The following is a 23,441-nucleotide window of genomic DNA, read 5'->3' as shown; positions in this document are numbered from 1 at the left end:
GACGTTGGAAACGCCGCGTAACAACCCATCTGGGGAGCGCCACAGTGCGTCCCGCTGTGGGGGCGCCCACAGGTCTCGCCGCTGGCCGGACCGCTCCGTGCGCCCCCGCGCCCCGCGCCGGTCCACGGGTACGGGCGCGCGGTCCCTGGTGTGCGGGGGCGGCTGTGCGGTGCACGCGTGTGCGTGGGGCACCCCAGGGCGGGTGCGTGGTCCCCCGGGGGGGGGGTGCGGGTATGAGGTGCACGGGTGAGCGGGCGGCACCTGGGGACGAGTGTGAGGGCGCAGGTACGCGGCCCCCCGGGCAGGGGCGCGGGCGCGTGCATGGGTACGCGGGGGGCACCTAGGGGCGGGTGCGCGGGTGCGCGGCGCACGGGTACGCAAGGGGCACCTGGGGACGAGTGTGAGGGGGCAGGTACGCGGTCCCTCGGGCGGAGGCGGGGGCGCGGGTGCAGGTACGCGGTGCCCGGGGCGCGTGCACCGGCACGCTGGGGGTACCTAGAGGCGGGTGCGCGGTGCACGAGTGTGCGAGGGGCACCCCGGGGCGGGTGCGCGGTGCACGGGTGCGCGGTGCACAGGTGCGCGGGGCGCACCCCGGGGCGGAGCGCGCCCACGGCAGAGACGAGTGGTGTGCCTCCTCTCCGCGAGCGACTTGGGAGCCGCTGGGTTTAAACTTCGCGGACAAAGGACTAACCCCTCTCTGGCCCTCCAAAGACAGAAAGCACTTTCTTGTCGCCACACTGTGGTTTTGTTACGAGATGCGAAGGTGAAGCTCTGGCGATGCCGCTGGTGGACGCGGGTTGGTGACAGCTGGCGATGCGTGGCCCAACTCCGGGGTCGAATCCGGGCTCGCCGCGGAGCGCCCACCGCGTGCGGGTCCCGGACACCTGGGGGGCCCCGGGTCGGGCCGTGGCCGCTGGAGACGTGGATGAGCTCGTCTGGTGGGGTTTCCTCACCTGTGCAAGCCGCGGCGGGACCGCGAACCGAGGGGTGGCGCGGACGGTCAGCGGCGTGCGGCTCAGCTTAGGGCTCGGGGGCACCGCTTGTCCACTGGGCGCACTGGCGCGGGCGGCGCGGAGGGGCAGGCGCCGGGCTCCTGGCTCGCCCCGCAGGAGTGACCCCGCGGGAGGGAGCCCACAAGAGTGACCTCGCGGGAGGGCGCCCAGGGAGAGTGACCCCTGCGGGAGGGAGCCCCGAGGGAGGGACCCCGCAGGAGGAGCCCGCAAGAGTGACCTCGCGGGAGGGAGCCCCACGCGGGCGCTGACCCAGGACTCGCGGGGCACCCCGCCAGCGCTGCCCAAGGGCTGGAGGCCAGATTAGCGTTCGCCCCGCCCCCGCCGCGTCCCGGCCCGCGATTGGCTCACGCTCGCGGCGCCCGCTCTGGGCGGGGCCTCGGGGCGCCGGGGGCGGGGCGGGGCGGAGAGCGGGGCGGGGGCGGGCCCGGGGGCGTGTCCGCAGGCGGGTCCGGCGGCCCGGGGGCGTGGCGTGGCGGGCCCGGGGCGGGGCCTCCGGCCCTAGAGGCAGGTGACCCGGCGGGCGGGCGGCAGAGGCCGGTCAGCCGGGCCCGGACGCCGCCGCCGCCGCCGCCGCTGGGGCGGGAGCTGCGAGGAGCGAGCGCGGGGAGGAGCCGAGCGCGCCCGGAGGCCGCCCCGCCCGGAGCGGCGGGCCGCGGAGCCCCCTGCCGGGGAGCGGGCGGGACGGCGCCCATGCCGCGCCCGCGGGGCCCGCCCGCCGGCCGCAGCGCGCTGCCCCGCCCCGGTGCCGCCGGCGCGGGCATGCGGGGGCGCCCGGAGGAGGCGACGGCCAGCCACCGGCCCGCGGACCCCGCGCGCGCGGCGCGGCCCCCGGTCTGAGCCGGCCACCTGCCGCGGCGGCCCGGCGTCTCAAACTTCGCGGCGGCCCGAGCGGAGCGCCGCGCCGGGACCCGAGGTGAGCGCCCGCCCGCTCCGGCCCGCGCTGGCCGGTTGGGCGCCCGGGGTCGGAGCGCGCGGGCGGCGGGGCGGGCCTCGGTGCCGGGCGGGGCGGGAGAGCGCGCGGGCGGCCGCGGACGCCCCCTAAGGGGTGGGCGACTCTGTCCCCTCTCTTGAAGGCGCAGCCCCGGAGCCAGCCAGCCGAGCGCCGAGGCCGCGCCCCCGCTCGGCCGTTGGAGAGGCCAGGAGCCAACAGGTTGCGGACGCGTGGGCGCCCGGCGCCCGGGGGCATGGCGAGGCCCGCGCCGCCTCCGCTGCTGCTGCTGCTCCTGGCGCAGCTGGCCGGCCGCGCGGCGGCCGCCTCCAAGGCCCCGGTGTGCCAGGAGATCACGGTGCCCATGTGCCGCGGCATCGGCTACAACCTGACGCACATGCCCAACCAGTTCAACCACGACACGCAGGACGAGGCGGGCCTGGAGGTGCACCAGTTCTGGCCGCTGGTGGAGATCCACTGCTCGCCGGACCTGCGCTTCTTCCTGTGCTCCATGTACACGCCCATCTGCCTGCCCGACTACCACAAGCCGCTGCCGCCCTGCCGCTCGGTGTGCGAGCGCGCCAAGGCCGGCTGCTCGCCGCTCATGCGCCAGTACGGCTTCGCCTGGCCCGAGCGCATGAGCTGCGACCGCCTGCCGGTGCTGGGCCGCGACGCCGAGGTGCTGTGCATGGACTACAACCGCAGCGAGGCCACCACGGCGCCCCCGCGGCCCTTCCCGGCCAGACCCACGCCCCCGGGCCCGCCGGGGGCGCCGTCCGCGGGGGCCGAGTGCGCCGCGGGGGGCCCGTCGGTGTGCAAGTGCCGCGAGCCCTTCGTGCCCATCGTGAAGGAGTCGCACCCGCTGTACAACAAGGTGCGCACGGGCCAGGTCCCCAACTGCGCGGTGCCCTGCTACCAGCCGTCCTTCAGCCCCGACGAGCGCACGTTCGCCACCTTCTGGATCGGCCTGTGGTCGGTGCTGTGCTTCGTCTCCACCTCCACCACCGTGGCCACCTTCCTCATAGACATGGAGCGCTTCCGCTACCCCGAGCGCCCCATCATCTTCCTGTCGGCCTGCTACCTGTGCGTGTCGCTGGGCTTCCTGGTGCGCCTGGTCGTGGGCCACGCCAGCGTCGCCTGCAGCCGCGAGCACAGCCACATTCACTACGAGACCACGGGCCCGGCGCTGTGCACCGTCGTCTTCCTGCTCGTCTACTTCTTCGGCATGGCCAGCTCCATCTGGTGGGTCATCCTGTCGCTCACCTGGTTCCTGGCAGCCGGCATGAAGTGGGGCAACGAGGCCATCGCGGGCTACGCGCAGTACTTCCACCTGGCCGCGTGGCTCATCCCCAGCGTCAAGTCCATCACGGCGCTGGCCCTGAGCTCCGTGGACGGGGACCCGGTGGCCGGCATCTGCTACGTGGGCAACCAGAACCTGAACTCGCTGCGCGGCTTCGTGCTGGGCCCGCTGGTGCTCTACCTGCTGGTGGGCACGCTCTTCCTGCTGGCCGGCTTCGTGTCCCTGTTCCGCATCCGCAGCGTCATCAAGCAGGGCGGCACCAAGACGGACAAGCTGGAGAAGCTCATGCTGCGCATCGGCGTCTTCACGCTGCTCTACACCGTGCCGGCCAGCGTGCTGGTGGCCTGCTACCTGTACGAGCAGCACCACCGCGAGAGCTGGGAGGCCGCGCTCACCTGCGCGTGCCCGGGCGCCGACGCCGGCGCGCCGCGCGCCAAGCCCGAGTACTGGGTGCTCATGCTCAAGTACTTCATGTGCCTGGTGGTGGGCATCACGTCGGGCGTCTGGATCTGGTCCAGCAAGACGGTGGAGTCGTGGCGGCGCTTCTCCGGCCGCTGCTGCCGCGCGCGGGGCCCCAAGGACGCGGGGGCGGCGGGGGAGCAGACGGAGGCGAGCGCGGCGCTCACGGGCAGGACCGGGCCGGGCCCCCCCGCCGCCCACCACAAGCAGGTGTCCCTGTCGCACGTGTAGGAGGCGACGCCGCGGGGGCCGGGGCTGCGGGAGGGGCGGGTGGTTTGGCAGCTCTGCCAAGGTCACTTCCATATACCCTCCCGGTTCCGATGGCCCTCCTGGGGCAACGTGGAGAGAGATGGGGCTGCGACAGGGAGCCCCTGTCCCGGGACGTCTCGGAGGGGCACAGCCCGAGTGTGCTCTTCTGGTCGGCATTTCTGGCTGCCTTCTTTAGGGGAACCCTGTTTTTAATTTATATGTATTTGTCTCCATTTTTAACTTTGTTGCATTTTGGCAACAAAATTTACCTTTGTTTTGGGGGCTTTACAATCCGAAGGTTGCCATTATAATGAAGGTCCGCCGGTTCAGGGTTCTTTGCACTGTGTGCTGTAAATTGGGAAAATGGATTTCCTATACTTGGGTCTTTAAGAAAAACCACACACAGAAAGGGAGCCCTGGCAGTTTGGGTCGCTGTGGGTGGGAAGCTGTCGCTGCTTTATCAGCTTGTCTCTCCTTCCGCTGCTGCTCCAACAGGCTTTCAGGTGAGGTGGTCCCTGTTGGTGGTTCCTGTTAGGAGAAGCCCCAGGTCACACCAAGGAGGGGAGCAGAATGAGGTGGGGCCCCCCCAGAGCAGCCGTGTGGTCCTGGCTTTGTTGAGCAGGCTTCCCTGTGTTCTCTGGAGTGCTTGTCTTCAAGAACTCCATTCTTGTTCTTGTTTTTGCATTCTTGTTCCTGCCAGCGACAGAATTGTCTCGAACCAGTTAGAGGTGGCACATTACGGAGTGTCTGGTGTGAATATTTGGAACCTAAGGCATGGCCACTGGCTGAGCTTGAGTTCTAGGCTGGTCAGAGGGCAGCTTTGTGCCAGACAAGGAGTGGGTGGTTCTTAATAGGCTTCAGTGATCCCAATTTTTTTTAATAAAGAACTGGTGTTACAATTTTAGTAAAAGTAAACCCATTCCCTTCTTCTGGAAGTACTTAGTGAAAGGGGGCTTCTTTTCAGATTTAAGGACTAATATGGGTGTATCTCCAGTAAGTAAGTAGATTTCCAACACTTATTTTACCGGCTCCACCCCCGTCCCACCTCTTTGATCATGTTAAACGGTCTTGTTGCTTTTCTTAGTCTTCCTCTCCTGCAGAGCCGTGATTAGAAGCCACACCCGCCCCTGAATGAGGTGCTGGACCCGGGGGAGGGAAGCCGGCTACCTGTGAACAAACACTGGCAGTAATGAGCGAAAATGAGTGTCCCTGGACTTTGGACTAGTTTATAGCCAGATATGCGAAAAGCAGCAAGACCTTGCTCTCTGCAGTCTCTGGAAGCAAGTGAGACCGTGACACACTCGCGTAAGCTTGTAAAGTAGGGATCTGTGTACTGGAACAGCAGGAGGAGAGCTGTCCCCACCCCCACCTCAGGATGTTTTCCTTTTCCTCTTCTGAGAAAGCCTTTATTGATGAGCACACACTCGCACACGAACACTGCTGTTAGAGAATTCTGTTTGCTTTCTGATCTGCTTAACTGTTCCTTCTTTCATATGGGAGAGCCTATGTATTGATGAACACACACGCGCACACGCACACACGTTACTTTACCCTTAGAAAATCCTGTTTGCTTTCCTAATCTGTTTAACCATTCATTCATGAAGAGTGTGAGGCCATTACTGGGGAATGGGGTGACACTGCATTGTCCAGCAAAATACCCATGACCGGGACTGAGTGGGGACTACATTTAAGAAGCTAAAATGGCAAAAGCAATTAAGATTTGAGAATGCCTCCCCTAGAAAACAGTAAGTCTAGGGGCACTTGTCTTCTTTTACACCGAAGTTGGAAAAGTAAGATTTAAGCCCAGGTCAGCTTTTACTTCATGGATATTAAGTAAACAAATGCATAGTTCCCACAGAGAATTTAAACACTTTGCTGGTAGGGAGAAGCCTGGTATTAGAGTTCCAAGTACTCTCGAAAGCTGTTCACGTTTTAAAAAAATGCACTGCTCTTCCACGCTCACCCTCCGAGTCAGAGGTAAACTTTCTGTGGATTTGACAAGAACCCAGTACACAGCTGCAGACCTTCTGGCCCATCTCATTCCTCTACTCATTCGGAAGCTGCTTCTTAGCACCTTGAAATAGATCCCTGCCTGAGAGACAGTTCCTCTCCTGTCTTTCAAATGACGATCTTCTTGATCACCGTGACCTCATCCCTCATTTCTGTGTCTTCCCAGAAACCACGTGCATTGTTCTGCTGCCTTCAGTCCTTGTGCCTAACTTGGGTTGTCCCCCTTCCTTCTTTTTCTTTGTGGAGGAATCTAGAAATGATGTACAGTGTATCTCAAAGTTGTGGGATGAAAGTGATTTAATTCTTCATTTTAAAGAATTGATTTTTTTTCATTTTGGCAACGTGCCAAACCTGAAAAGCCCAACCAGTTTACTCTGAGAACTAAGACAGGTTACCAAGCCAAGGAGAAGTAGTGTAGGTGTTGCTTCTTGGCGTGTAGTTCCAGACCCACTTTCAGAGCCGCCTCTGTTTCAGTCTCTGTTCTCATCGCCCGCCCCCCCTTCCCTCAGATAAAACACACTTGCTTCCCCTGGTCGTACTAACATCAGCCAGCCCACCCAGGGGAGAGGAGCTGGGTCTATTTATGGCCACCCCCTATTTCCACCCCATGCACTATTTCCCCCTAATTTTCATTTTTATTGTGCAAACACCCTATACTGAAAACAGTTATGAAGGGAGAGGTCTTCACAGGCAGCTTTGTGAAGTTGGAGGGGACTTAGGGCCCAGTTTGGTCTCACCTGTACAGCTTTCAGGCCGCAGTGTCTCATTTCATAGATTCGGGGGTGAACATTTAGAAGGTTGTCTAAAGGAACTAATGTGACCTCCCAGGGAACCGGTTGACCAAACTTTAGAGAGGTCGTTTTAATTTATATTATTTCCCTCCTCACATTTTGAAGTTGTCTAAATTGGCTGAAAATAATTTTTCTTGGTGCCTTATTGGTTTATCCTTGCAAACCTTTGTCATATTTTCATGTGACCATTTCCAATGACGGGCCTGTGTGTGTGTGTGGTGTGTAATTGTGCACATGTACCAGCTTAAATAATGTGCCGACAGCACTGTTTCCAAGTTGGTATTCATTAGGCTGTTTCCTCCTGGGCCAGGGCTGTGCAAATCCTGACACCGGCCATCAGGAGAAAACCTCATGGATCCCACACGGAACCTTAATAACAGCATCCGTGACCTGCACTCTCGAGTACAGAATGGGAACCCCAGAGCTAGGAAATGTAGCTGTGTATTTTAATGAACTGCTACCCTGCTAAAGAGGCTTCTCTCCCTTTTGTGCTCTGCAGAAAGACCAAGGGGGGTAAGAGGGACAAAGCTTTGAATACCTGCTTTCTGTCACCAAATGTGGCAAACAGGACGGAGAACATCACAAATCCAGGCAGGTGCGAGGTACAGCGCTGAGAATTGCCTGCTCCCCTGCTTGCCCTTTCTTACCTCCACAGTCCAATCAAGTGATCCTGGGAAAGAAATATGCCTGGGTTGGGGAGAGTGGTTCTGAAAGAAAAAGCTACCGTGACATTAAGCAGGGCCATGTAAGTAACTAAGTAATGTGACTCGGAATCCTCAAAAGCTTCTAGCAGCTTGATGACAATTACAGGATTTATTTCAGCCAGGATAATGTCTGTGGTACACCATTTTAAGACAATATTACATCATGTTACAAACTGTATGTATAGTGTGTCCGTGTGGTGGGTGTGTATATACATAATATATATTATATATCTGAGAGATTTAGTGACTTTTGATACGGGTTTGGTGCAGGTGAATTTATTACTGAGCCAAATGAGGCACATACCGAGTCAGTAGTTCGAGTCCAGGGCATTCAATATTTTTTATGATTTCAATATGCGTATAGTGCCTACCCCACACAGTATTGTCACTGTCATGTCAAATCCAGAACTCGCGAATCAGAGCCAGCAGTATTTTATTTGTAGACAATCAACTTGAATCTATAAATTATTACTGGCAGATGGTTATAATTCTGAATCCATAAAACTAACGAAAGGAAACCCAGAGCATCTTGATAAGTTTTTGTTTTTGTTTTGTTCCTGGAAGTCAGTAGAACAGCTATGTATGTGCTTATGTTAGTCTGAAGATACTTAATTTGCTGACCCTATTATTTCAGATAAATTTTGTATGTATTGTATTTGTGGGAAGGTAAAATAATGGTTTGAGATTTTTATCAGATATGGAGAGTAGTTATTTATGAAAAACAAAGAAATGTCTATTTTTGTTTCTTTGTTCCCAATTAATGTAGATAAAATTTAAAGTACATTAAAGCAATGGTGAAGAAAACACAAAGATGCTGTACACGTCTTTTTCTCCTCACACATTTATGGAGAAACACTGCTTTCTAAGAGTATCTGGGGAGATATGTGGATTCTAACTTCATAGTCAGATTTCTCAGAGGTACTTAAAATATAAGTGGCAATGTTTTTATTAAGAAAATCAGCGAATTCCGGTCACCAGAAGCAGAACTAATGAAGACGTTTTACTTGAATATACTTCATAGGCTTCTCCTGCTGATCCTGTGACTGTTTCATGACCCACTTGAGGAAACGAAGGGAAGCACGTGAGAGAGACCCCGCCTGAGACGCAGTAGCCTCATCTGTGCCGCGTCCTGAACCTCCTTGGATAGAGGGGGTGCTGTTGATCTGTGTGTCCGCTTGAGGAGCAGACACTCCCAAAGCCCTTTCTCCTTCAGCAGTTAGATCCACAGCTTGGTGCTAAGCTGTAAATACAAGTCGGGGAGCCCAGATAAGAGGATATAAGTTGATTTAGAGGTGGCACCTCCCTGATAATCTGGACAGATGCTTAGCAGACCTGAGATTCTGTTGTCAGAGTACTTTCTACTGGCTGCTGCTTTGGCAAAATGCAGATCGGCCACCAATCCACCAGTCACCTCCTCGTAATGCCTGGTGTGTCACGTTCTCCAGCAATGCTCTGAGGTGTAAGTATGTGGGAGAAGTTGGGTAATTAGGAGGTTAAAATGTTTGGGGAAGTGAGACAAATCCAGCAAGAGGTGGATAACAATGTGAGGGTGTATAATTCAGTGTCAGAGTGAGTGCTCTGACCGTTGCGAGATTGGCGCGTGAGCTAGGGCAGCGGGAGAAGCAGAAAAGGAGATCCAGCAGTGGCGCTGGATGCTGGCAGGAGAGCAGTGCACCTCGCACGGACAGGACACTCGTCGGCACGCCTCGCCTGCCCGCGGCTCACCCCAGTGGAACAGCTGGAGCGAAGGGACTGGAGCTGGAGAGAGGTGGGCCCAGTGTCACTGCCAATGATGCTGCTTTAGAGATTTAGGGACAGAGCTCTTCCTTGTCCTGCATGGAAACAGTGCTGAGAGGCAGTAGAATGGTTAGCCACATAGACTTGGGAGCCAGACTGACTGGGGTTCAAATCCCAGCGCCAGCGTTCACAGCCGCGTGGTCCTGGACCTGTGCCTTAACCTGTTAGGACTTCAGCTTTCTCATCTGTGAAAGGAGGGAAATAACAGTTCTTGTCTTATGGTCCAGAGGACCTAAAAGATTAAATCAGGGTTAGGCCAGGTTAAGGTACAGAAAGTGCAGAAGCAGCAGCTGTTCAGGCGTGCAGTGCGAAGGGAATTGAATGACTAGGTTTCAAATTTGAGTCTGCATAAGAGTCATTTGGGGTTCCTATTAAAAATGTAGATTCCCAGGCTTCAGCCTGAGGAACTGAGATTCAGTAGGCCTGCAGTCCAAGAAGCTGCTGCTGCTTTTTGGTAAACTTTATTCTGGAATTATTTTAGATTGATAGAAAAGTTGCAAAGATAATTCAGAGTTCCTCCAGACCCCTTACTCATTTTTCCCTAATGTTAATGTAGCATCATAGTACACTTGTTTGTTACAATTAAGAAGTCAACCTTGGCACAGTACTATCGGTTCCAGACTGTATTTGGATTTCACTAGAGTTTCCACTGCTGTTCTGTATCTGTTCCAGAATCCAATCCAGGATTCTGTGTTGCGTTTAGAGAAGCTTTCTTTTTCATATATTCACTTTCAACTGACGAGAGACAGGTGGCCTAGGGACCACATCTTGAGAAACACTAAGACGGTAAAAGACTGAGCAAAGTCGAATTGCCCCATCCCCACACTGGGGAGATAAATGCAATTTTGAAACAAGGGAATAAACTGGTGGAGGGGAGGGAGCTAGGTGATTTTAGAGTTGGGATGGAATCCCCTCCAAGCTTAAGAAGCGAGGCATCTATTCCTACTGCCAGATGAGTGCCAGTGAGTCTGGGAGTTTGGAATGTAGGGATGCTGCCCAGGCTGAGGAGATACATCTAGGGCTGTGGGCAGGTCAGAGAGTCAGCAAGTGCAGTAAGTACGGAACACATGCTTTTGGGCACACAGGAGGCCTCAAATAGGCGGTTAAAGGGGATGACGAGGGGCCAGGTAGCCTGTGAGTCATGTAAAACCTGTATTTCCTGGAACCTGGAGGTAATGCTTTGGAAATCAGGCACTGCCCCATTGGACACTGGCAGAAGGTCAAGGAGGGCAAAGGCCAAGAGGATCTTGAGGGAGGGCCCTAAACGGGAAGTGGACAAAACACTGAAGCTCTGCTTTTGGAAGAGTTGGTTCCCATAGGGAGGAGATAAAGGGGCCACCATCTAGGGGCTATACGAGAAGGTGAGTAGAATTGAGAAGGTAACATGAATAGATGTCTTAAGAAAAAGCTAGCAGAATCATTTGAGGTCTGAATACTCTTGGTATCTTCTTGAGGACCTTAGGTTCTGATGGTATCACTGAATTTAATCAATTCAATTACTTAGCTCCCTTCACAGCAGTTAGAATAATCTAACCTATTCCTTTTTTAAAGAGAGTTAACCTTTTTTTATTTGACTCTGGATTCCTCTTAATTTCTGTACTGTTTCACTTTCCTAGTTCTTTCGGCACCTTAGAGATCTAAAATACAAACTGGTGCTTTTTTTTTTAAAAAACATTTTATTTTTCCTTTTTCTCCCAAAGCCCCCCAGTACATGGTTGTGTATTTTTAGTTGTGGGTCCTTCTAGTTGTGGCATGTGGGACGCTGCCTCAGCATGGCTTAGGCGAGCAGTGCCATGTCTGCACCCAGGATTCGAACCAGGGAAACTCTGGGCCACCGAAGCAGAGTGCATGAACCTAACCACTCGGCCACCAGGCCAGCCCCAAAACTGGTGCTCTTAAAATTTATTTCCCCTTAAGTCCATGTTCTCCTATCTGCCAAACCCATTTAAAATAGTTCAGTGGAAATTGCCTCAGAAGCCAAACAGCTTGCACCTGCGTGCCAGGGCAGCAGGCTTTGCTCAGGGCTCCTAGGTCTTTGGTGTTGCTTCCTGGCAGTGTCAGGCAGACCAAGTTGGGAAGTGGCTGACCGTTAAGACCTGAGGTGATTGAATCCTTGTTGATAGATGCCGCGTGTAATCTACAGATTCTGCATAGAAACTAGCATCTACCTGGGAGATTTCTCTGCTGGCTATCAAGTGCTTTTCCAAGTAGCTCCATGCTCACCAGCTTCCAGGTGAAGGAACAGTGTAGACATTTGAGATGTGGTTGGGGGAAGGCGTCAGTGATTTTAGCTAACCTACATGCTGTAGCTAAATGTTTCCCCAAAAACTGCATAACCTGAATACAGAGTGAATTGAAAAGTAAATACTGGTGTCAGCATTTTTTTAATCAAGGAATAGTGTATTTATAGACATAGGAAAACTAAACCAAGAAATGAACCTTGATTCAGTGCTGTTGGGTTTCAGTAATGTACGGGCAGACCAGGTATGTTACCAGTAAATGAAAGAGCCATGATGGAACCCAGTACAGCATGGAAGAAACTTCTCTTTAACCGGAAACGTTGGGTCCTACGTTGTTGTCTTAGGATGAACCATAGGAAACTGCTGACAAGCAACCATTTTTGACCTACAAAAATTGCCATTTCATTTGGTTCAAACATGTATTTCAGACCTTTGTCTTTTCCTTGTAATGAAAACTTAAAAGTTCAGTTCACAATATACCAGAGTTAAAATTTCATTGAGGTCAGTATTCCAGTAGGAGGAAACACTAAGAATAAAAATAAGTCTGAGTGGAGGTAGTCAGGTATTTTATAGTATTAGAACTATGGGAGCAAACCCTTCGCAGGTGTAATACCTAAACAACTGCCAGGTCACCACCCCACTGGTAACCAGTTTCCAGGTCCTGTGACATTTGTCAGAGAACATGCTTGCTTTCTGTGATGTTTCCACTCTTACCCTAGGTTGACCCAATTTCCCATTTATCAAAATGGCTGTATTACCTTCTAGAATTAAAGCAATTTTAGTGATTCTACTTATTCCACCAATTTGTTCTTGATATCAGTCATGTCCAATGTCTCTCCCCCAAACTTTTTAAACCTTTGACCCCTCATATTTGTCAGCTTAGTAACTGGCATATTACTAGAGGGTCAAACTATCTTATAAACAGTGATTTGTGATTTTCCCTTCTAAACTTAGATCATTTACCTTAATCAGCAATTTATCAACAACAAAATGATCAAAGATTTGACCTCAGGTGGTGAAACATGGATGAAATACAGCAGTACTCAGGATTTACTCAGCATTGCTTGAGTGACTAGGGTCTGAGTTTTAAACAAACCTTATGGAGATTTGGTATATTTCTAACTGAAATGTAAGTCTGAAAATAGCATTTTAAAGTCAAATTATGCAGCTTGTTTAAAGTCACCCTCCTTCCAGAAGCCACAGTTCCAGTTCTGCTTCTTCCACCGTCTCTCCTGTTTAAGTGCTGCAGAGCCTCAAGTGACTATCCTGATGTCACGCTAATCCTACAGCACTCCTGTCATTCCTTTCTCTCTCGGGTCTTTTACCTTCCAGTGTGCTTTTCTGTCTTGACACAATAACGAACCATTCAGAGATGCCTTCTAATGCACTATGCCTCTGAGTACTGTGGCTAGTGATTAAGTGAATAAATTATCTTCAGGTTAAAAAGAGCATACACCCAAGAAATAAATGACCATCATACCTAGCAGCAGGGGTAAAACCAATCTATGAATGGTCAGTCTGGAAATGCTTCAAGACTCCACTAGCAGAGCTGACTGAAACCATTTTAAGTTAGGCAGAGATGTAATGCTATGATAATAGAAATGTTACAAACACAGTAGCCATATTTTAATTAAAATAGAGTTTATTAGCTTTTCTTTTAATATAAACATGAGAAAGAAAAACCACATAAGTTGTAGCATTCTTTTCAAAATAAAACTGCAATCAATACTTGAATCTCCAAACTCCATAAACAATGCTTTTGAGGTGGTAGATTGTAATATTGTATATACCATTATCTATCATTTATGTCTCTGTCCTTTAAAAATGATGGAACCTGCAGTATAATGTGAAGCCTTGCTATATTGAAAGTTTTCCTGGCCCAGAAGTGCTTTGTTTTACAAGCCAAATTCTTAGGATTACATTTGAGAAGGTAGGAGAACAGATTTCACAGGTTGAGAACACTAATCTTTTTTCAGTATTTCAAGTTTAGGTGACATTTTACCAATCTCTTGAAGGTTGATTACTTCACTCCCTGTGCTGCACAGCCTGAGATAAGGGCTCCTCTGGTTTGTAAGTTTCCTCTTAAACGGCAGGACGTCGGACCGGGCAGCACAGCCAGGTTAACACGTGGGATGGACAAGCCGTTTCCCATCACCTACTTTCACATCACTACAATTAGGGTCCAGTTCCTGCCAGCTTATTACATGTGAATTAACACTGCTCTTCATAATCCTCCTTTCCCAAACCTAGAGAAAAATTTAGGTGATCAAATCAGGTAACAGCACAAGCCCTACAAAGAACTATTTTTAAAAGAGGAGGGCACATGGAGACATAAGGCATCCCTAAAGTCTGGTGCAATTTTAAGCTTTGAGATTTGTAGAAGTATAAATGCTACAAACTGACAAAGCACCATTTGAAAAGTGAACTAAATTTCTTTTAAACCTATTTAGTTTTATAAATTTTAAATATTAAACTTTCAATTTTAATTTTGTTTCAGGCAATGTTTGCCAATTCAAGAGGGGCTGAAACAAAAAATGAAAACTAAAAGCTTAGTATTTAAAATTTACAAAACTAAGTAAGTTTAAAAAAATTCCATTAACCTTTCAGATGATGTTTTGTAAGCCTGTCGCATTTACCTCCTGCAGCAGCGTTCCGGAGGCCCCGCGCTCTCCATAAAGCCTGACACTGCACCAGCACTCTCGGGACACCTGTCTCAGGACCGGCTCGTTGTCACTGGACCACCATGTTGGCTGGAATTATGGAAATATCTTTTAATACATCTATCTAACGAAGAGGAAAATCATCAGAAAATGAAAAGCACCATTATAGTTCACGAGAAATGCAGCATGGCCCCAACAGAAGTAGATAATAACCAATACTTTCTCTGTTTATGATCCCAAACATGCTAATATGCTAATAAGTAGTGCTGGCAAAGAATGTGAATGACAAGTGTTATTCAGCAGCTTTTTGGTTTAAATTGATTGCCAATAATGACTAGCAGCTTCAATGACACAGTAGGGAGGAAGAACCTTCAATACCTAACAAGGCTACAGTCCATTCCTAAGTGGCTTTACGAGGTGTTAGGAGCCCCATGTTTCCCATGGTAATACTGCACTGATTCTAAAGGAATATGCAGCAATGTGGGGGGGAGGGAGGCAAGAAAAATAGAAAAAACATAAAACTTATATAGTTAGTGTCTTTAAAGTCTAAAAATTTAAACTATTAATTAAAAAACCTCACCTAGTTAGCTATCAGCCTACCACAGTATGCACATATCTGTGTGTGGGCCAGTAGCTTTTGCTTTGGAGTGGTTTTTGTAAGTGTTTACATTAAAAAGGACAGAAAAGTGTGTTGCATTGACAAGGTCCCATTCTTTCCTATGAGCATAATCCTTGCTGTCCACAAGTCTCTTGAATTCGATGTCTTTCTTTTAGGTGAAAATACTAACTTTGCTGGTTTTTGAGCAGGAGAGGTCCTATTTCTCCAGTCCTTGTAGATGAGGGGTTCATGATGTTACAACCCCTCCTTTCTCCCTTAAGAGAGGATGGCATTAGAGCGCTGAATACCAACGAAATTATCAGCACTGAAAGACCTTCTCATGGCAGCTCTACACAAGTCTTTGTATTTGTCTTCACACAATCTGGAAATGGCCTAGGAAAGTCAATCAAAGAGAACACAGGTACAATTAAAAAGGGTTCTAACTTAAAAAAAAAAAAAAAAGCATCACCAATAAGCTACACATCCACACCCTCGGATAGTTCATGGTCTCTGCTACTCTGCATAGCTGAGGTCTGCACTGCCAGGCTCTGGGGATGTTACTTCCTGCCAACTCACTAAGGTAAAACCCTTTAAGGGCTATGATTCGATTTCCAGAGTTATTTAAAAACTGGGTTCCCAAAGATGTCAAAGGTATCGTGGTAGACTCCTAACAGCAACACCATGTTACCTGTACACTTGTTCCTTAAACATAATGAACATACACTTGGCCAAAATCAGTGTTTGCTTAGCTATTCAAATTCTGTCCAATCTTCATTAGCTGTTACATACTCTGAGCAAAGTTTAACAAGGCAGGGGTGTGCTGGACTTGATTGGAAGCTGGGAGAAGTCTAATGACTGAAGCACCAAAAAGTGCTTTTCACTTGCGCATTAATTATGGTAGAAAAGATCTTATTCTAACACACCCTCAAGGTACCACAGAAAGTGTCAATTTTAAATGTGTCCACCTCAGTTGTGAATAAGTTCATTGCATACTCATCAAAAGTCATAAATACTACTTTGTCCAATGTACCTTATCATTTCCACTAAAAAGCCATGTGCCTTCTACATCCAGTATTTGAAACACATACATTCTAAGTGGAGGTCTCTCAGGTTAGCTACTAATACTTGTCTAATAAACTCATGGGGCTGAACTGTGATATATGTAGAAAACAGGGACATGAATTTGAAAACTGAGTGTAAGGCAGTTAAGAGTGGTAGGCAGATTGTGTGTGTAGATAGTCGGGATACAATCCTAAGAAATTATTCATGTACGGTTATTAGGAAGGGTAGAGGTTCAAACGGAAAACCATTAAGAACAGATTAAAGATATTCTGAATTACAATTACAGAAGAGATATAATTTATTTTTTAATGTGGTACCCGCATATAAGCCAGAAAAGACACAGGAAATACGATGCCAAAGAGTTAATAAGCTCTTCAGTGTGTTAATTTTAAAGCTTTCCTTTTTTGTAATCACTGCTTCATATGACTTAGGCATAGATGCTGGCTTTGGTCACCAAAAGAAAACCCCACTTAGTGATTTCACAGGCTTACCTCCAGGTTCTGTGCTCTTTCTTTGCTCAGAGGAGCAAACAGAAAATTCAGGTTGTTGTCATCTGCTAAGGAGCGAAGGTCAAAGTAGTATTTGGCATAAACACTGGCAGGAACGTTAATATTAAACTGAAGTAGCTCCAAAAAATGTCTTTCCATCTCATTCCTAGGGGAGGAGGAGATAATAAAACCAACACAGGACAATTTTAGTCAACTGGGCTATTTTCAAAAATATCTTCTAAGCTACTAGGATGGCTCTAAATTCTGTTTTGAAACAAATAAAGGCTAGCAGCTGGATGAATACACTAATGTTCAAACAAGGTGCAGCTATATGTGGTCCTTTCTGCATCCCCGCAGTCCAAGTTGGGACCAGGGGAATAGGTTTCGGCCCTCTCGCATGCTCGTGCTGTCGACTAGGGGGCTCATTCTTCAGAGCTCCATTAGTGCAGCTGGCGATTCATGTGCCACGCTCACTCACAAGGCCCCACTATAGTGATCAGATGAAAGGAATGATGTATGCTGTTTATTAGCTCTGAAGAACTTGCAGACATTTTCACCAGGCCGATAACAGGAAGGGGCTTATTGAAGTAGAGAGAGCCAACAAAAGGAGTGGGCGCATCACCACGGCAACAAATGGATCCATCGAGAGCCACTGCTATTATCTCTGAGGGGGAAAAACTCTTGAGGCAACAAGGATTTATCTCAAATAAATAAATAAGCTACATTTTATGGGAAACGGAATCCCCCCCCACCCCGCACCGCCCAGTGCATGGGGCTATGTCAAAGGGCATAATGCAAGTTTCTGCTCACCTTAATCTTACTGGGGTGAGAAATTGTCACTACGATAGGACAAGATGCACTTTTTAAACTTGGGAAGGCAGAAAGATTAAAGATTGATGTCTTGGCTCGATAAACCCACTTTATGATACAAGCTCTGTCTGATGGAGCACTGGACTCACAATGCAAACAGTGTTTCTCCCACAATGGGGATGCGACCCTGAGAGGCTTGGCCTCCAGCGCCCCTGTCAGAACAGAATGTGAACACACCCTCAGGGGCGAGTTCAGTGAAGTGGGAAAGGAAAACGCTGGGAGCAGTCCTTTGCTACGGGAATATACAGCCATCACTTGCCAAATGTTTAAGTAAATAAATATAAAATTAGAGTAAGTCTTACCCTTTCACAATAATCCATTTAGACAGTTAATTATATAAAAATGATAAATACCTGAACAAACATGAGAGTCTTATTTTATAACCTATTTGATTTCTTGGTTTTAAAGTTTTAGTAGATTAATAATTAATAATATTGACCACTGGATAGGTCCACAGAGGCTTGATACCTTCCTGTATAGAGGACAGTCAGAACACAAGCAGAGATGAGGTTTTCTCATTTGTTGAACTTGAAACCCAACTGAACCTACTTCCATAATTAATTTCCTGTTCATAGGACTGTAAGTCTATAGAAATGTAAATCAGATAATGTTTTGATAATCAGCTAATCAGGACTTAATTTACTACAGGAGTAAAGGCACTTCACTATCCCTTTTATATTTCCGCCACTAATACATTTTAATTGTGTAGAAATACAGTACTTCATAGGATTAACATGTCTATTAATAGTGGTTTAATCACTGAAGCAAAGTCTCATGCCTACAGAATACGCATCTTCTGGGTTTTTTGTTGTTAAATGGCAGGATGGATGAATAGCATATCACTTACAGGCATAGCAAATTTTCTGAATAGCAGCTGCTCAGTTTAACTTATTCTTTTGGAGGAAAATATATTCTAACAAGACATACAGATGTTGGAAAGTTTTAAGAAAAAGCTGATAGACACCAATTTTTCAATTTAGACTCAAAATGAGACCATTACAAACAGTAGTTAACAGCGGGGGGGACAAATGTACATGAAACGCTTTGTTGTAAAGCTTTCCAATTTCCCGAGATCATAAACAAGAGCAGTCTGTCACCAACGGAGACCCTGGGGTTTCTCTGTTCACACACGAAGCATTGTCTCCAACAGTCTTCCTGCAGCTGGAGACTGCACCACCACTCCTGGAGCTCATGGCCGGAAAACTCCACACATATCCCAAGTTAAGACTAGAACCAGAGGCCCGGTCAGCACAGTGGCAGGTTTTAAGAAAATTTCAGCTGCCATCACGGCAGGACTGGTGTTCATGATGACAAATTTTCCTTCCTTCAAGGGACCAGTCTGAAGACTGATGACAGTGGTGATCAAAGTCACTTTAGCTTCTTCAACTTCCAAAAGTACTTCCATTCATTTCATTCGTTATTTGCCATCAGACTGTTGCTAAGACGCTACCAGCAACACCACCATGACCACTCAGTTTACACATTATCCAAGTGGGCATTTTCGCCAAAAGCCACTTTGACAGCTACCAACCATCACTGGTCCCTCCTCTTAGTCACAAGGACTCTCACTGCAGTTGTAAATATGCATTTTGATGATTCTGAATGAGTCTTATCTACAGTGATGGTCAGACGAAACAAAACAAACTCTTGTACTACCCACCAGAATCTTGATCTTCCTGTGCTGTTCAGTAATCAAGCAGTGTTCTTTCACATTTTTCTAAAGTCACCCACAAAGACATTTTCACCATCAAGTGGGGACTTTGAGAGTCTGCTGGAAATGCCTCTTTGGCTCATGCTGCCTGCTGCCCTCAGGGCCCTGTGCAGCAGCCAGGGTGGCCAGATGGAAGCCCTCGTTAGGTGTGGTGTTTCACCCCCACGTCAGCATGCCACCTGTGAGGAGCAGCCTCACAGCTAACCTAGCACGCAAGTGCTGCAGTGGCTGCCAAGCGCCCCAGGAGACTCTCAAATGGAATGGGCACTGGGTGATGCCCAGCGACACTTCTTGGACTGCCTGAGAGGTAGGAGCTTCCTAACTCATCAGACCCATTTTTAAATATGCGCAATACTCCTAATAAGGGAAGAGATAGGAGCACAGGGGCCTGAAACCTTTCCATGTGGCTACTTTTGTGTCATGGTTTCTCTAACACCACAACTTGAGATGAAAAGGAAGGAAAGACCAGCAAAAGCAAATATACAATGTGTGACTCAGGCTGAGGTTATAACCTTCTCAATAGCCTAGAGGCCCTACAACCTTAACAGTGGTCACTTATTTCAAACGTTAGACATGTGTCCCCTTAAAAATGGACCAAAACTGGTAGACAGCTTTAAGAAAGCCATGAAGATATTTACTGTACTACGTTGTTCTGGTAGTAAGCTTGTAAAATGTTTGCCAAAACTCACCAGGAAAACACATTTCAATTTATCAAGCACATTATTACAGTAACACATGAAGACCTATCAATTAATGATTGGAAATATGAATTGTTACACCACAGATGGGTAGATAGGATAGAAAGGAGTATGTAATTTTCTGCCTATTTCAGTTCTCTGCACAATGTAACCTTTAAAAATATTTCTTAAAATTTCAACTTTATGGGAGCAAATGAGGTATTGAAAAATGGTTAGAAAGTTCACCAAAACCTTACAAACTCACATGTCCTCAACTGTAATGTCCTTGAGGATCTGGCAGTAGTCCACATTCCATACAGCCTGATCGTCCCAAACCTTGGAGGCAAGAAGAATGGCTCCCAAAACAATTCTTTTCCAGTTAGTGGGACAAATGTCGATCTCAGCATAAGTTAAAAGCCTTTCTAAGTAAACCTGCAAAAGTAGAGCACTGGTCTTTGATTTTAGTTCAGTTTAAGTGCCGTAATAAGAACTGTTAGGAACGACAGGGTTGTTTTTTTATTCTTAGGTTGTACAGAGACTTTGCTCGGCCAGCCAAAGCCAGAGGCCAGGTCACAGTCCTAAGTCAGAGTCTTGCTGCCTACCCTGCCCATGCGAATGTCCAGCCCAATTTTGGTCACAGGAGTGAATGGCCATCTTAGCAAAGGGCAGCCTGCAGACACGCACAGAGTTACTGCCTTCCCACAAGCAAAGGGCAAGACACACAGCCCAGTGTAGATTCAAGTTGTTAACTTGAGTGCCAACCACGTGCAAGGAACCATCCCTGGCTGGCAGTTATGTGATGACTTTACCTAAGATTGGAAAATGTAAAACCCTGGCAGTGCTCAGCACATCTTATCTTCTTTTCATGGTAACTAGTCCTTTTGTGGTGCGAGCTGAAGATAAAAACTAGTGGTCAGGGGAGCCTCCCAGTGGTTGCTGTGTGGCACAGCAGGACAGGCAGTACAAACGGGTGCGTTTGAGAAGTCTTCACAACTGTCAAGTGTTCCCATATTTAGTGCCTTTTTAAGGAACACACATGCACACACAGGACAGTCCATGCAATATCCCATCTGTCACATCTCCATGATCATTTCATGGTCATTCCTTTCTGTCTCACACGACCTGCAGCTCAGTCAGTTCTGCGGGTTTGAAGTCGGCAACAGAGCTGCAGGTCTTGGCCTCCCTGGGCCTCCTCCAGACCTGCCAGGCCATTGTGAGGAGATTTCAAGACTTCGTTTACATGTATCAAATGTCCAGTCTACAAAGACCTGGGCGAAGTTAATAGCTGAGTAAGGATTACAGAGGTGAGCTGTGATTTGTTGTTGCAGAGGGTGCTCTGCTGAAGAGCATCGGTGCCCATTTGACGGAAAGGAAAAAGTCCAATTTTAGAGAGTACGTTTATTGTCTGCGGGTTAGCAGACCGACAGCTCAGATTTGCCAGTGTTCTCCCAACTCAACTGTGTTTTCAAAAGCAAATGGTTACAGAATATTTCGTGATTTGTGAAAATCTGCTCCCATGCCCCAAAACTCAGCACTCTCAGGTATCGTAAGAGTGAACTTCCCTGAAAGGTTCAATTTTCTACTTTATGGGAATAATTAGAGGCACTCATACAACACTTCAACCTCTCAACCTCCCATCCCCTTCCTGGCAAACTTGGTATGTGCCGACACTCATTTATTCCACTTGCCCCCGTGTCAGGGGAACTGAGACTTCTCTTTCTTCTCACTGAAGCTAACTCTTCTACCAGTGAAGTTGATCCCATTCCCACTTCTGCAGAACACTGTTCCCACAACTATCTCTTTTTGGAGAATTTTTCCCTCTTGCCAGACTTTCCCCCCATGAGTGTGTTTACATTGTTCCCATCCCACCCCAAGAAGCCCCAGAATGCCCCCTCTCACTGTGCTCACAGTAAATGCCCCACTGCTTGCTTCTCAACATCCCATCCTCTCAGTAACCCACTTTAGTCTGCCTCCTGCCGCTATCACTCACTGAAACTGCTCTTGCCAAGGTCATGGGTGCCTTCGCACATGCAAACCAGAACTCTGCATCTCCACTCTCCACCCCCAGCCTTCCCTAACAACGTAAAGGGCACTGCCATTCGCATAGTTGTTGAGGCCAAACACCTCCACTGGAGTTAGCCCACTCTGATCTGTTAGCAATTCTTGTCCTCTCTGCCTTCACTGGTAATCTGAGCACTTCCTCTTCTTACTTGTCACTTCTTACATGTATCACTGTCACTGCCTCCACTGTGACTCCTAACTACAGTGTACTGCCCCCAAGGCAGCCCATAGAGCCTCTTAAATAAAGGGCACTTCGCTCTCTGCTCAAGATCTGCCAAAGGTTTTCGACCAAACAAATAAAAATTTAACTTCTTCACTAGCCTGCAAGCTAGCAGGCCCTATAAGATAGGCCATTGCCCTTCTGTGACCTCACCTACACTCTTTCCCTCATTCCTCACTCTGACCACACTACTTACTGTTCCTTCAACACACAAAACATGTTCCCGTCTCAGAGTCTTGCACTTGTCCCCTCTGCCCGTAATGCCAGAGCTCCACATCTTCCACAGTTCAGTCAGGTAACGGTTCAAATGGGACCCCATGAGGAGGCTCCTCCTGATCATCCTATTTAAAATACAAAGCCCCTCTACGCTCTTTAGCCCTTCACCCTGCTTTATCTTCTTGGTATTTACTACTACCTGAAACAGTCATCTTTTTAAAAACACTCATTTAAAAAAAATACTTGTCTTCCTCACTAGAATGTAAGCTCCATAAAGGCAAGACCTTTATTCAACCTGTTTTCTCCTCTCTCCCTAGCACCTAGAAGACGACACAGAGGAGGGAGCCAGTGGTATCTGCAGAATGCACAGCTTCCTGGCAGCATTTAGCATTCAGACCACACTCCCTGGAACCTCTCTCATCTGGCCGTCTCTTCACCACCCTCTTCTGGTTTTCCTACCACTGTCGCCACTCCTCTGGGACTGATCCCTGAAGTGCTGACAGTCCTTACAGATCTATCTTCTATCTACTTTTTATTCTACACACTTTCTCTGCATTGGAAAAGCTATTCTTAATTCCCTACCTCCACCTCAGATTCATTCTCCAATTCCACATATTCAAATGATTACTAGACACTGCCACTGCACTGTCTCACAGGTGCATCGAGCTAAACTTGCCCACAAAGAACTCCTCCTCCAGCCGGGCATGACCTGCTCTCCACAGGGAAGCACTATCCCTGCCTCTCTCCAGCATGTGCCAAGCACTCACATGGCTCGTAGCTCCATGAAAAGGCCTGTGTCAGATCCAGCGCCCATGGAGGTCTCTCTACTCAAAGGCCCAAGCCTCCTCTCCTAAATTCTAACTGGATACTAAAGGAGTAGGCACTGACCTAAGTATTCTCTCCCTCCAGACCATGCAGCTGACTTTCTCCTATAGGTTTGCTGTAGGGAGGAATAAAACAATCCCAACCACCTCTTACTAGAATACGATTTATTACTCAAAGTGATAAAATCTTATGATAGGAATTCTGTGTGGATGACACAAAGGTCCTTACACAGCTGTAGCTTAGCAGGCTAACTAGTAAAGCCTTTCCAAGTCCTACTGGCTCTCCAATCCTGGGCAACTGCACAGGCAGGCACAAGAGGAAAGCAGGGGTGGATAACACCCATCACCCAAGGAAGAGAGAACTTAGGGCAGTAGTGCTCAGTCAGGACACACCTCAGAACTGCCGAGGAATACAGCCTGGGATGCAGCTTAGACCTGCGTGGAATCAGTCTGCCTGTGGACCAGATGGTTCTGTTATTGCCCCCATCTCACCCTACCAGCACACCGGGTGTGTGTGGGGGTGGGGTGTGTGGGTGTGTGTGTGTGTGGGTGTGTGTGTGTGT

General features: G+C 48.9%; 2 protein-coding genes across 8 annotated transcripts in view; one reads left to right on the top strand and one right to left on the bottom strand.

Moving 5' to 3' along the window:
* Positions 1–1,772: 1,772 nt before the first annotated feature.
* Positions 1,773–14,827, top strand: FZD5 (frizzled class receptor 5). Of its 3 annotated transcripts, XR_011503023.1 has the most exons (4): positions 1,773–1,926; positions 2,087–3,910; positions 8,476–8,913; positions 14,137–14,827. XR_011503023.1 is itself a non-coding variant. In XM_070508480.1 (3 exons), the coding sequence occupies exons 2-3, from the start codon at positions 2,198–2,200 to the stop codon at positions 14,383–14,385; spliced, it is 1,962 nt and encodes a 653-aa protein (XP_070364581.1). In that variant the 5' UTR covers positions 1,774–1,926; positions 2,087–2,197; the 3' UTR covers positions 14,386–14,827. The 3 variants fall into 3 exon arrangements, 2 of the variants coding, with proteins under 2 accessions (XP_070364581.1, XP_044624237.2); XM_070508480.1 differs by lacking the exon at positions 8,476–8,913 and having other exon boundaries at positions 1,774–1,926; XM_044768302.2 differs by lacking the exons at positions 8,476–8,913; positions 14,137–14,827 and having other exon boundaries at positions 1,774–1,926; positions 2,087–8,264.
* Positions 10,860–23,441, bottom strand: part of CCNYL1 (cyclin Y like 1) — a 37,658-nt gene continuing 25,076 nt past the window's right edge. For 3 of the 5 annotated variants that reach the window (XM_070508481.1, XM_070508483.1, XM_070508482.1), the window contains exons 7-9: positions 19,823–19,989; positions 16,303–16,465; positions 13,114–15,142 (exon numbers count right to left, since the gene is read on the bottom strand). In XM_070508481.1, coding sequence (XP_070364582.1) covers positions 15,026–15,142; positions 16,303–16,465; positions 19,823–19,989 — 447 coding nt within the window. In that variant the 3' untranslated portion in view covers positions 13,114–15,025. Of the gene's footprint in view, positions 15,143–16,302; positions 16,466–19,822; positions 19,990–23,441 lie in introns of all 5 variants that reach the window. The other 2 variants (XM_044768303.2, XM_044768306.2) reach the window with 1 other exon arrangement.

The sequence above is a fragment of the Equus asinus genome, chromosome 4 (assembly GCF_041296235.1).
Source record: "Equus asinus isolate D_3611 breed Donkey chromosome 4, EquAss-T2T_v2, whole genome shotgun sequence".
Classification (NCBI taxonomy): domain Eukaryota; kingdom Metazoa; phylum Chordata; class Mammalia; order Perissodactyla; family Equidae; genus Equus; species Equus asinus.
This window is presented reverse-complemented; position numbering and strand designations above follow the sequence as displayed.

Coding starts and splice junctions, on each gene's coding strand:
- FZD5 (XM_070508480.1), top strand. CDS start 2,198: ATGGCGAGGCCCGCGCCGCCTCCGCTGCTGCTGCTGCTCCTGGCGCAG. Junction 3,911..14,136: donor CCGCCGCCCACCACAAGCAG/GTGTCCCTGTCG, acceptor TACCTCCTGCAG/CAGCGTTCCGGAGGCCCCGC.